The sequence below is a fragment of the Phodopus roborovskii genome, unplaced genomic scaffold, assembly GCF_943737965.1.
Source record: "Phodopus roborovskii unplaced genomic scaffold, PHOROB, whole genome shotgun sequence".
Taxonomy (NCBI): domain Eukaryota; kingdom Metazoa; phylum Chordata; class Mammalia; order Rodentia; family Cricetidae; genus Phodopus; species Phodopus roborovskii.
The window spans coordinates 11,275,070-11,289,417 of NW_026126651.1; the positions used below are offsets into that span (position 1 = coordinate 11,275,070).

A 14,348-nucleotide genomic window follows, 5' to 3' on the forward strand; every position below is an offset into this window, starting at 1 on the left:
GGTTAGCACTGCCCATCTTGATGAGCTGAGGCCTCCCCCATTGATTACTAAATGACAAAATACCTTAGAGCTGGATCTCACCAACACATGTTCTCAACTGAATTTCCTTCAATGATTTCAAATTGTCTCAAGTTGACAAACAAGCCCCTCCCCAGTATAGTGTAATTGCAAAGATTTTAAAAATTGAATTATGGAACTCAAAATTATATACCTAATGTGGATGTTTGTTTATAAACAGAAAGTGTTTCAAATTTATTTCATATGAGTAAAAATGGTATGAAAATGACCATTCAACATGCTGAAAAAGCTTTCAAATAAAAGAACAAAGAATTATAATTTCACAGATGACACATAATTACGACACATAATATTTGAACATGGATTTGTCTTGGCTATGGAAAGTGCTGAGGTAAGGAGAGCACAGAGCTTATGGAAGTGATCATCCAATGACTGTTCTAGACTGAGAGCCATATCATCAGTGTGAGCCACATTGAGACTGCCTGGAGTGCCAGGACCCAGTGGCGTATGGTACAGAGATCTAATATAGAACCAAACATGACTGGAGAAAAAAAAAGTTGTCAATGTGATGATGCCTAATGATATTCTACTATACTCATAGATTGTTTCTAGCCCAAATATCTCCAGAAAGGATTCATACAGCAATTGAAGGAAACAGATGCAGAGACCCATAGCTAAACATTAGGCTGAGCATGGGGAATCCTGCAGAAAATAGGGAGAAAGGATTGTAGGAGTCAAAGATACCAAGGACATCACATGAAAACTCACAGTGTAATTATCCTAGCCTTATAGTTGCTCACATTGACTGAACCAACAATCAGAGAGCATGCATGTAAATAATCTTGGCTGCTTGCATATATCTGACACTAATATAGCTTGGTCTTCTTGTGGGAACCCTAAGAATGTGAGCAATAGCTGTCTTTGCCACATTTGCTGGCTTTGGGACCCTTTTTCTCATAGTACATTTTGCCCAGCCTTAATAAAAGGGAACATCCTTATTATCACTTCAAGTTGATGTGCTATGTTTTGCTGACATCCATGGGAGGCCCATCCTATTCAGAATACAAATAAAGTAGAAGTGCATTGTTGTAATCAGAGTGGTGGCAAACGGACAATGGGTGGAAACTGCAGTCTGGATGCAATGTAAATAAATAAATTTAAAAAGGTTGCATCATCACCCTGGCACTGGCAACACTTGCTTTTATCCCAGCATTCTAGAGGCCATGGCAGGTACGTCTCTGTGAGGTCAATGCCAACCTAGTCTACAATGCGATTTCGAGGACAGGCTCCAAAGTTACACAGAGAAAGCTTGTCTTGGAAAAACAACAAAAATATTATCTCATTGAGGATGTTTGTACCCAAAGAAGTGATAAAACTATTTGAATTTTATGTATATGGAGAAACAACTTTTTAAAGAAAGCACTGTGAAGGTATATCCAATGTAATAAGAGAAAATGTTAATAAACATGATTTCTGAAATGGCTGTAATGAGTAAAGTTAGTATATATCTTCAGTACTTGCCTATGGAATACTTGCAAGGGAGGGAAGAAAGAACACAATGATAGCAAGTATGAAAGAGGAATTATGGATAAGAAAGGAATTTATGTGGTAGAGAATTGGAGAGTAAGAGAAAGGGAAGGATGTGGGGAAGAAGAAATAACCTGAAAAACTTTGGAAAAAAAAGTTATATGAAGAACTACTCTCAATGAGCATCCTAAAATATTTAAAAATACAAATATAAATGTAGTTACCACATAATGGACAATAATGCCCCCATTATATACTACAGAACCGACATAAACTGTACAGCCCCAGAAATGGTTTAAAATTTTTTTTGCATTGTTTTCTACTGAAGTTCCATTGACTTACAAATGGCATATCAATTACCCATTCGTTAACAGTGAAAAAACCACTTTCTAAAAGTAAAAAGCCACTTTCTAAATTAAGAACCCCTTTACAAAATAAACCTTGCACATTACCTCATTATGTAAATAAAAGCCCACTACTGTCATCTGATAATGAGCCTTAGCATTTGTCTCAGTTGAGGGAGTATTGGTAAGATTCACTACTGTAATGAAAACCAATTTGGAGAAAAAAAGTGGTTATTTGGCATATACTTCCATATCATACATCATCATCAAATATTGTGGTAGGTTAAAACCTCAAACATGGCAGGAACCTGAAGGTAGGAACTAATATGGTGTTCACGGAGGATTACTGCTTATTGGTGTTTTCATCCTAGCATGACCAGCTTGCTTTCATATAGTTCCCAACACCCCAAAACACCCACAGGACATCCTCAATCAATCACTACTTAAGAGAATGCCCTGAACATCCACCATTTACTTTCTGTGTTTATGAACTTACCATTCCAAATAAACATTAAAAGTAATAATAGTACCACCAAAAGATGAAAGAAAGAAAGGAAGGAAGGAAGGAAGGAAGGAAGGAAAGAAGAGAGGGAGGAGAAAAGGGAGGGAGGGATGAAGAAGGAAAGAAAAAAAGGAAAAAAGGAATTACCCTGAAGCCTTGCCTATAGCCCAATCATACAGAGACAATTTTTCAAAAGCAGCTCCTTCTCTGGTACTCTATCTTGTGTCAAGTTGATAAACACTTAGACAGCAGAGTATTAAATGAAGTAACAATGTCTTATTGGTAAATCTGGAGACGAGTGGACCTCTTAAACCTCCTTGAGGAATGTCATTATATCAGGACATGGTTAGTAACACAAATACTCACAAGGGGTCTAGGTACTAAAATAAAGGAGATATTGTCACACAGCAGTTGTAAATGGCATGGATGGGCTGTTTCCTGAGATGGAACTCATCCTGACTCTGCTTGTGTGACAATGAACCTGCATCCATATTGCCCCATCAACTACAGTAATACAAAATAGTAATAGTCTAAATAGTGTAGCACAAAATGACTCTTAATGATATTATCACAAACTGAGAGATCAGTACCTAGCACAGTCATTGTAAGAGACACATCTCCATGCAAGACGTACGAAAAATGCACAGACCTACATCCTGTGAGTCCCTACCCCACCAAATCTATAAAGTCAGTTCCTCCTCATGCAGAACTGTTAACAGAGAAACCATGTCTTGTAAAACCAAAAAAGGTAAAAAATCATAAACAAAATAGACAAGCAGAGACTAAGAAGACAAAACCGTATTTCCAAACAAAGCAAAATTTGGCTCTACAGAAATACAAACCTTTACAAAAATACCATTGACTATGCTTGGTGTTGACCACCTATTACTTGGTAAAGGGTATGGCTTAAAATCTGGTTGATATATCCATAAGCATGCACAGGTTAAAGCAAGATGGAATGGGAAATGGAAAATGGCTCTTTCTGCTCACCAAAAGCTATCTCACATTCATTTGCAAAGAAAAACTAGTTTTCTCCAATGTCGTTACTGTTGTTACTTGAACTCTATTAGAATTCCGTTTTCCCCACATCCTACTATTACTTTCTTTGAATTTGATGAAATGAATCAGTAAAAGAGAAACTGAGTTATAAATGATGAAAGTCATACTCATTTGCAGTGTTTATAAACATACATGGAAAAATATATTTATTCATTATACATCTAGCACTCTTAATGTTGGCGCATTACAGGCAACTTGAATAGTTAGTGAAAATTCTATATCAGAATTGCTTTTGTTGGGAAAGATTTGTTGTTGACTATGATGCTGCTTTGGTTGTTGCTATTCTGAAACAGGGAATTACTATGTAGCCCTGTCTGGTCTGGAATTTGCTGTGTAAAACAAGCTGAACTTTAATTTGGAGACTTACCTGTCTCTGCCTCTAAAGAGATGGGATTAAAGCTGTTCACTACTATTTTCTAAGGGGATAAGTAAAAATGGAAAGACAGGTGATGCTGTAGAATATGGTCAATATCCATTCTTGAAAATGATGACAAAATTGATACACTGCCCAGCCCTCATTGAGACACAAGCTCCATTACCATCTCTCCCTAATAGGAGCCATGAGATGCACTTGGTCATTACAGCATGGATATCTCATGATTATCAGGTTCTGGAGCACAACAGATAAATGTCAGGCATTTCTGTAGTAACTTATAATTATGAGGGTGGAAATAGTTGTCCCTATGAATATAAGAGATTACAAAATCAATGGAGGCAATACAAAATTTTAAGTGATGGCAGATATGTATGATTATGTTAAAGGGTTAAGACTAAGTTGGAAAATAGGTTCTTAAAGCACCATAGTTAACCACAGGGCATCATGGACTGGGTCTAACAAAGTGCCTGTCTAGGATCACTCATAGGCACCTGTGGTCAGATTGGTGATGAGCATTGAATGCCCAATGTAAAGGAGACCAAAAAGCCATGTGCTGTATATGCTTGTTTCTAAAGATTTTAAAACCAGGCAGATGTTCATGAAATACAAATGCTAAATTATGTAGCTGTTAAAGATTAAGTTTGAGGTTGGATGTGACATGCATGCCTTTAATCCCAGGTGATGGCAGGCAGAGGATAATTTCTAGGTTTTAAACTATAGACTGCTCTACACATTGAGTTCCTGGTCAGCAAGGGGTATATAAAGAGACACTTTAAAAAACTTTTTTAAAGATTACGTTTGTTCAATTAAGTTTATCTCACCCCAAGAATTCAGTGTAAATTACTTTCCTGCAATAAAACACTGGTGGCAATCTTATTTGCCCAGCCTTAGGACTTTAAGCAGTCACCTTTATTTATGGAGCAGCAAGGGTCATGGTAAAGTCCTGGAGCCTATGTGAATGATGGAACTGGCTTTGAAGGCATGGCAGAATAAAAGGCAGGTGTAATGTTTTGAACAAGAAAATTTCCCCAGCAATTCTGGTATATGAACACTAGATTTCCTTACTCTGTTCAGTGAGGCTTAGGTAGTGTAACCTTGCTGGAAGAAATGTATCACAATGAATAAGTATTGTGATTGATAACCTTGTGTGGGTCCAGTTTGCTATCCCTGCTGCTTCTTGTCCTCTACACTCTGTGTTTTCTCTTGTATTTAGATATGATCTTTCAGCTTTCTACACTAGCCATCATTATTGGAGAGAACACTGACACTTCTCAAAACATAGAGATGACTTTCTCAAAAGATGTAATACTAAGAAACAAGACCATTTTAAAAAAATATATACTACAACCCATTGTGCTCAACAAATATGCATAAATTGTATTTAAAAATTAGAAATTTCACTTGGTTTCCATATTTCTGTTTTTCTCTCCTCATCTTTTCTCCAAAAGATGGACAAATAGGGTTAAAGTGGAACCTCGAGAATATACAGTAGAAAAAGCAAACAAATTAAATATCCTCCTCTGACTTCACATGAATATTTTGGTCCTGCAAATGCACCATGCATAGAGAACTGAGCAGTATTGTGCGGATATATAATGAAAATAAGAAAAATACAGATGAACACAAGGAATAAACACAAGGAAATGATTAATGTAAAAGCCTGATGATAAATAGAATAAAGGGAGTGGTGACCACAGAGCAAGACCCAACTCAGTTAAACTTCCATGCAGTGAAAAGGAATTAAAAGGTTAGGTCCATGCTTGTTGGTAAATGGCTTAATCCCATCACTCCAACACAGAAGTAAGTGGAACTCTGATTCAATGCCACCATGCTCTACAAAGCAGGTTCCTATCTTTGCAAGCTTAGGCAGTCAAGGAAACCATCAAAAATGATATCTGGTGAATATTTGTGTGTGTGTGTGTGTGTGTGTGTGTGTGTGTGTGTGTGTGTGTGTGTGCGTGCGTGCGTGCGTGCGTGCGTGCGTGCGTGCGTGCGTGCGTGTGTGTGTGTGTGTGTGTGTGTGTGTGTGTGTGTTTTAGCTTATTTGGTGAAGATCTCAGGGCCAGACCAGGGTTCCTATCATATGAATTATTTGGTGAGAGAAGTCAAAGAGTTATTTACAACTGTAGAGGCTCAGACCATCATTCTTGGTTGCTAATTAGAACTTGATCACAAGACCCTATTTTTGAATACCTGGTATATTTCATTTGCAAAATGTCAAGGAATTGACCTTGTACTAACCAGAAAATTCTTCATGCATGCTCAATACATAGTAGTAGAAATCATTTTGCAGACTTCTTTCCTAGAGGATAAAAGAGACAGTTTTAACGCATTTCTGGAATTTGCATGTTACAAAATGATGTAATAGGACAGATATAAGTACTAATGTAATAGTAGCAATATAATTTATGTAGTAACTACCTTTTTTCTTGATTGGTATTGATGCCACAGGAGGAAATTTGGACTACGACCTGTAAATATGGTGACAACCTCCACTGAAAATAAACAAACTAACCAAAGAAAGGAAATCAAAACAATGGCTAAGGAAGCTGTAAGTCTTACAGGAAAGCCCACTGATACGTTCAAAAACAGTCATTTTGCCAAACTGCCTTCTTAATAATTCTGTTTATGTCCAGAGATTTGTGTTGTTGTTAACCATGGTTAGACATGATTATTATTGAAGTTTGTACTGATAAATTCATTCTTGAATAATTACTAAATGCACTGAGAATAAGTCACCATGATAACTACCTATAATAATCCCTGTAAGGACTCCTGAAAAAGGTTGTGTAAAGAAAATAAGAGCTAAAGAATAGGGAGGGATGCTGTGAAATATTTTCCTCTCTACATTACAACAGAAACTGGCAGGTCTAACAAACCATGGTCTGTTAGACACCTCCCCACGACCTACACACACATATACTATATGTTCATCTCTGTGTTACCTTTCAGCTTCCTTTATCTATCATCTCATATCCTTTAGTGCAAAAGAGAAACTGAAATTATCTTGTTAGATTGTCACATTTGTGCAACATCCACATACCACAACAATTGTTCATTTTTTGTCACTGCTCTTACTCCCACACACTCATAATCCACCATAACTGCTTCAGCTTTGAAATATGAATGTGAACCCAAGAAGAGACCTGAAATAACTTAACAGGGAACACTGAGGGAGCAAGAGGAGGGGTCCAGTACTCTGCAGCCTACACAACACAGGAGAGGACAAAGGAAGCTAGGTCCTGATCACATAGCTATTTTTCCCCCATACTTTAAATCCAAAAGAATTTAGGTCTCTTCAGCAATGATGTAACCCATACAGATTTATAATACTTAATATGCAAACATATCGTCTATCAATGAAACGTACAACAGGACAAAGAAGAGGCTAACCTTTGTTGCTGCATTGTCTTTTTGACCGTTCCTCAAGTGGATTCGACAGGCATCTTTTCATCTCCTCTGAGCAGGACCTGCTGCTGCACTGATTTGCTGCATCACACACCCAACCCCCAGCCTGCGCTAGTGAATCCATACAACAATGCAATTACGCATGCACCCATGTTTGCCAGGCTGCAGGGACTCAATCCTCTATTCTGAATCTAAAGACATGGGATAGGCAGCTATAAGCTTTAATATTTATTAAGAATATTTTTAATATATTGAGAAAAGATAGCAACATGCTTTGCGAATTATTATTGTTAGTGTGGTAAAGGATTGTATTCATAAACCCCTGTATAAATCACCAGAAACAAAATTAAGCTGTTTTGTAGGTACAGTGCACTGCATAATCCTAATTATACTCATATTACTCCTTCTAATATAGTAGATACGTGAAGCACTGATGGCAGAGGACACTTTGAGGATTAAATGATCCTGATTAGGAACATGCATTAATCATATTTTACTTCATTATGTATGTATGTATGTATGTATGTATGTATAAATATTTATGAAATATATTTAGGAAAATGAAAATTTACTATGAAAATAATAAATATAGTTTTAATAAAAGTGTTGAGTGATCATTCAAATAGGAAAATATATTACTTATTGTGCTTGATATTTTAATGTCAACTTGACAAAAGCTAAAGTCATCTGAGAGTAGGGAACCTTAATTGAGAAAGTGCCTCATATAGAGCATTTTTTAAAATAGTCATTGATGGGCTCAGTCTGTTCTAGTTCCTTCCATTCCTAATATTGGTTGTTCTGGTTTCTATGACAATTTCAAGGGTCAGGTTGGTTAGCAGCAACCTCCATGACTTCTACAACAGCTGCTGCCTTCAGGATATTGCCCTGTTCAAATTCTAATCCTGACTTCCTTCAATGATGAAAAGCAACGTAGGCCATATGAACTCTTTCCTCTCCATGTTACTTTAGTGATTATGCTTCATCTTAGCAATAGTAAACAAAACTAAGACAACTGTGTTTTTTAAAAAAACAGTTGCTAGGATGTAGATTTTTCTTGATTTATTTATGATCGAGACAGGGTCTTTCAGTGAAGCACTGCTTAGCATGAGAATTCTCTCTGTAGATCAGGCATTCCTTGTAAGGGCTTTGATCCACCAGCTTTCGCCTGCTAAACGATGAGACTAAAGGCATGTGCTACTACAATTGGCTATCTTTTATTATTTGTGATTATTTGTACGTGTGTATTTCTTTCTGTGTGTATGTTTGTACACAAATGCCTAGAGGTGTTAATGGAGACCAGAGATAATTGATACACCCAACAGCTGGAGTCACAGGCAGTTATGAGATGCCTTACATGGATGTTTTACACCAAACTCTAGGGCTATGGCATGGAAGTAGTTGCTTTTAACAGTAGAACACCCTTTCCAGTACTCCTATTCTTGTGAAGATATTGCCAAATTAGATCCACACTCTATGTGCAAACAACAGACAAACAAACAACAACAAAAATCAGGGCAAATTTCTGCCTGGTCAGAATCCATACATTCCATTTTTCAAATAAATGTAAATATATTATCAGCTCAACAATATCCATGTCTGAATATCAAAGACTAATGGCAAGGGAAACTGTAGACAGTGGATGACTGTGCTTTGAAATTGGAAAACCAGCACTATACAATCAAGAAAGGGCATTATTTATAAAAATGCAAATATGGCTTTGAAAGCAATTTTTTAAATTTTTTATAATTGATAGTGACTGCTCCAAACTTTACATAAGATGCCAGTTTAAATGTATAACCCCACACAAAGTATACCAATGTAAATTTATGATGTAGATAAATGAATTACACAGGGCTTCTTCCCTTTCTGACAGACATGAGAAACATAACACTTCCTCTGTAGAATAAGCTGATCTTGAACTCATAGTTTATTTTTCTTCAGATTCCTAACACTGAAATTAAAGATTGCTGCATCATGCCAGGGCCAACTTTCATATTTTTTGACAATATTAAGTCATGGATTATATGTGGGTTAGCTAAACAAGAAAACTGAAGAAAGATTCTTTGCAACCACTTATTTATTATAGAGCAGGATAGAATTAGAAAATTAAATATCCACTCTTACATAACTCATCCACTCTTTATCCTTAATTTCTCTTCAGAAAAGGTCAGGACTCCTATGGATATCAGCCAGCTATATTATACCAAGTTGCAGTGAGACTAGGCACCTGTTCTTCTATTAATGATGGTCAAGCCAACCCAGTATTTCATTTTAATTTATTAAGTGAAGGGATCTCTTATTTTCATTTAAGTTAAAACCTTTCAAATTTTAATTTGTAATCAATGATATCACTAGGGAGGAAAGCAGACACTAGCAAACAATATGAAGAAAATATAACTTGACTTAACTACATCATATATGATGAAATATTATAAAGTCTTAAAAATACTGTAATATTTAAAATAATACTTTTGTAAATGATTTGAAAATTTTATGTATACACACTATATATTTTATATTACCATTCATCATTAATTCCCCCAAACATCCAAGACATTCCAAACCATCTCACTCTGTTCTTCATAGGCATCATCACCATTAACATGATTATCTTATTTTAAATAAACTACCTATGTCTAGAAAATACTGACCACAGCATTGTGGTTTGGGTCCTTCTACAGAAATGGTTGCATCTCTCAAAAAATATGAATGAAAATGAATGCACAATAAACCCAAACTTATGTGATACATGAAAACGGTGCTAAGAGGAATGTTCATAGTAATAAGTGCCTACATACATGTCTTGGGGAGATCACATATTAGTAACATAACAACACATCTGAAAGCTATAAATTAAAAGATAGCAAGCTCAAGAAGAGTAGAGAAATAATCAAATTGAGGGCTGAAAACAATAAAACAGAAATAAATAGAAACAAAGAGAACAATACAAGGTATCAGTGAAATAAAGGCTTGGTTCTCTGAGAAAATCAGAGATGGATAATAAGCTTTTATCTAAACCACCTTCATGAAAATTGCCACTACTAAGGAATTGTGATTGTGTTAGTTTGCTGTTGCTTTGCTAACACACCCAATTTTGTATTTATTTCTATTTTAAATTTATGCATTTAAGGGTCAGTGCCAAAAAAATAAATCAAGAAATATTTACCTTTGCATAAGTGATCACTATTTTACATCAGGGCTATTGAGGAATATATTTATGTGAGTAATCTGATTTTCAAACGACATTGACCAATAGCAATAATTGGAAAATTTATCCTGATCATGATTATGAATATTAACTGAGATTACATTCAAATGTACACAATTTTTCATGTGTGTGATACATAAACACTAAACATACAGAGAGAGAGAGAAAGAGAGAGAGAGAATTGCACAAAGGATAGAAAGAGTTAAAGAGATGGTAGAGTTCAGAAGATGTCACTACAGGCAGAAAGCCAATACAGATAAAAGCAAGCCCTAAAAAAAGACATAATAAGAAGCTGTATAATAGCAAGGTAGAAATAAAGCTGTTATAATATAAGAAATTTCCACATACAAAATTGTGCTGCAGCCAGTTCAACAGACAGGTTTAAGTGTATTGCACTTCCCAGAGAAGAGAAAGTTGGAGGGTTGAGACCAACAACAGTTGTGTGCTGATTATTTTTCTTTCCAAATTAACACAAACTTGGTCATCTGTGAAGACATAACCTCAGTTGAAAAATAATTTCATCAGATTAACCTGTAGCCAAGTATGTGTCAATATTTTCTTGATTAATGATTAATGTAAGAGGACACAGGACACTATTAAAACACACACACACACACACACACACACACACACACACATATATATATATATATATATATATTTATATATGCATCATGAATGCCATTATCTTCATAGTTCACCATTCCAGGGGCCTGGATTCAAGGTAACAATGAACAAACTTAGATGTATCTTTATACTTCATAGTATCGTTTCCATATAAATAAGTTCATGAAGTGTAAGGGAAATTTTTATACGCTTACACTAAGTTCTCATTGACCATTGAGAAACACACGCTCTATAAAAATAAATGGGGACTTTTGAAAAAGAAAATAAAAATCTCTAGCAGTAATGAAGAATGTATAAAGCAGCACAGTAAGTCCTGGGTGTCATTGCCCCTTTGCACACAAGGAGTAGCACTGTGGCAGCGAGAGGAAATAAATGACACCCACCTTTATCTGGAGAAAGCAGCATCTTTCAAAGTCACTAAAAACATCTACTGCTCTAGATACTAAAATACAACAAAGAAATAACAGGCAATGCCATGCAATCACATACTACATAAATCTCTGATATTTCATGAGGTCAGCTCCCATCTTAACTTACTACAGGATAATGTGTCTGCTGCTAACCCCAGTGGTACAAACTGCACAACCCCATGTTATTCCTCTAGCTTTTCACTACCTACAAGGCATAGCTGCTGTAGCCAGAAAAATTGCATTGTAGCTACCATTCCTGGCAAAATTCACATTCTTGATAAAAACAATGCAATGTTCCCTGCTTTATTGTAGTTCCTTGGTATAGGATGGTATGGGGTATGAAAATCTATCATCTCAGGCTTTGCTGTGTTGACCAGACTATCACCTCTACTGTGCTATAACTGTGTTAATAATATGTTTGCAGAAGTGACAACTTGTGGAAAAAGGGATGCTGCAACAGGACGCCCCTCCCTTCATTTTCAAAATTACTTATATCTAAATTTAAATACACTTTTGAAATTAATGAAAGAAAGGAGACATGCTTCATGGACTTATCAGTCAGATGATGTCTGAAAGAAAATGCTACATTTAATTGCATATCTTTTAAACTGCAATGAAGATAGGTGAACAAAACAAGGTAAAGTGATGACAAAATAACACAAAATAGTTACCAAGCATTTAGAAAATAACAATCAAGATTGCATCATAGATGAAAGAAAGAAAGAAAGAAAGAAGAAAAGAAAGGAAGAAGGGATAAAATGAAGGCAAGGAAGAGTGGTGGGATATAGTTTATGACTAGTTAAAGCTTTTCAGAGATTTCAGAAATCACAGTCACTGGCCATAGAAGCCAGGCACCTTTACTCCCAGCAGCCAGAAACTAGGTGGTGGTGGTACACACCTTTAATCCTTGGACTCAGATTTGAGAGACAGATGAATCTCTGTGAGTCCATGTCCACTCAAATCTACACAAGAGTGAATCAGTCTTGAAGGGAATTATAGCTCAAACCTTTAATTCCAACATTAGAGAAGGGAATAAGACAGAAGCAAGGACTCAGAGAAGCTTTTTGTTCTCCTGCTACACTAAGGAGTGGCAGCAGTTCGAGACTTGGTGTAGAGCTTGTGAGTGGCTCAGCCCTTTCAGCCTGAGATAGAGGTGATAGCTGGTGGCCAGCTTCATTGCTTTTCTGATATTTAGCTGAAGCTTGAACCCCAAAATCAATCTCTGTGTCATTTATTTATTCATGTTGCAAGTAATCTTGTTCTCAATGTTCAAATGAGAAAACACTATGAGATCACAGGAAAAACATTTGTCCTTCTGTACCTCTGTGTAGACAATAATGATGTTTGTATAATGCTGTTTGTATAAAAAGCTTGCATACTTTGGGATCACATTCCCCATGGAGGGATACTCCCTTAACCTAGAGGCTGGAGGGAGGGCCTAATCCCTACTCCAAATGATTTGACATATTTTGATGACCCTCCTGGAAGGCATCACCCTACTGGTTGAGTGGGGGGTGGAAGGGACGGAAGAATGGTCTGGGGGGTGCATGAGATGGAGGGAGAGAAGAAGTGGGTTTGATATGTAAAATAAACATAAATTTAAAAAATGAAAAAGAAAGCTCCTATTTCCACAAAGTGGCATACTACAGATAGATCCACTCAGGGATGCTACTCAAGTGGAACACACACACACACACACACACACACACACACACACACACACACACACACACACACACACATTCTCTCTCTTCTTCTACTTAACTCTGTCCACATTTCTTTCTTGCAGTTGATTTAGAAACCACAGCATTAGAACTTATACTTAATCTTAGACTCCAACCACAGGAAATGGCAGGTCCAACTGACCATGGTCTGTTAGACACCACCAAATGACCTACAGACATATAGTATATGTTCATCTGTGTGTTACCTTTCACATGCTTTTCTCACCTCACATCCTTTAGTACCAAGCAGACACTGAAATAATCTTGTTAGATATTCACATTTGTGCAATATCCCCATACCACATAATTGTTCATTTTTGTTGTCACTCCTAAACACACATAATCCATCATAAGTGCCTCAGCTTTGAACTATAAATGTACACCCCAGAAGATACCGGAGATAACTGGACAGGGAAGACTTAGGGAAAAAGAGAAGTTATACTCTGCATCATAACAACACAAGAGAGGACTCTGATTCTACAAAGCCAAAATATTTTAGGTCTCTGCAACAGTGATGTAACATATACAGATTTATAATACTTAATTTTCAAACCTATTGTCTACCTATGAAACATACAACAGGGCACAGAGGGGGCTAACCTTTGTTGCTGCATTGTCTTGACCATTCCTCAAGAGGATTACACAGGCATCTATTCATTTCCTCTGAGCAGGACTTGCTGCTGCACTGATTTGCTACATCACACTCCCAACGCCCAGATTGGGCTAGTGAGTCAATACAACCCACAATCATGCATGCATTCATGTTGGCCAGGCTGCAGGGACTCAAGATTTTTTTCTGAATCTAATGACATGAGACAGGCAGCAATAACCATTAATATTTATTAAGAATCTTTTCTTTTTTTTAATCTAATGACAAAAGATAGTCAGCCACTTGCTTTGCGATTTATTATTGTTAGTGTGGTAAAGGATTGTATTCATAACCCCCTGTATAAATCACCAGAAACAAAATCAAGCTGTTTTGTAGGTACTGTGCACTGCATAATCCTAATTATATTCATACTTATCCCTCTAATACAGTAGAAATGTGAAGCACTGCTGGCAGAGGACACTTTGATGATTAAATGACCCTGATTAGGAACATGCATTAATCATATTTTACTTCATTATGTATGTTTGTATTATGT

At 36.4% G+C, this 14,348-nt stretch overlaps 1 protein-coding gene across 2 annotated transcripts in view; it reads right to left on the bottom strand.

Annotated features, from left to right (window-relative positions):
* The window catches only part of Snurf (SNRPN upstream open reading frame), an 89,523-nt gene extending 75,704 nt beyond the window's left edge, over nucleotides 1-13,819 (bottom strand). The window contains exon 1 of one of the 2 annotated variants that reach the window (XM_051174173.1): nucleotides 13,804-13,819. In XM_051174173.1, coding sequence (XP_051030130.1) covers nucleotides 13,804-13,817 — 14 coding nt within the window. In that variant the 5' untranslated portion in view covers nucleotides 13,818-13,819. Of the gene's footprint in view, nucleotides 1-7,219; nucleotides 7,328-13,803 lie in introns of those variants that run through there. The other variant, XM_051174171.1, reaches the window with a different exon arrangement.
* Between the last annotated feature and the right edge of the window lie 529 nt (nucleotides 13,820-14,348).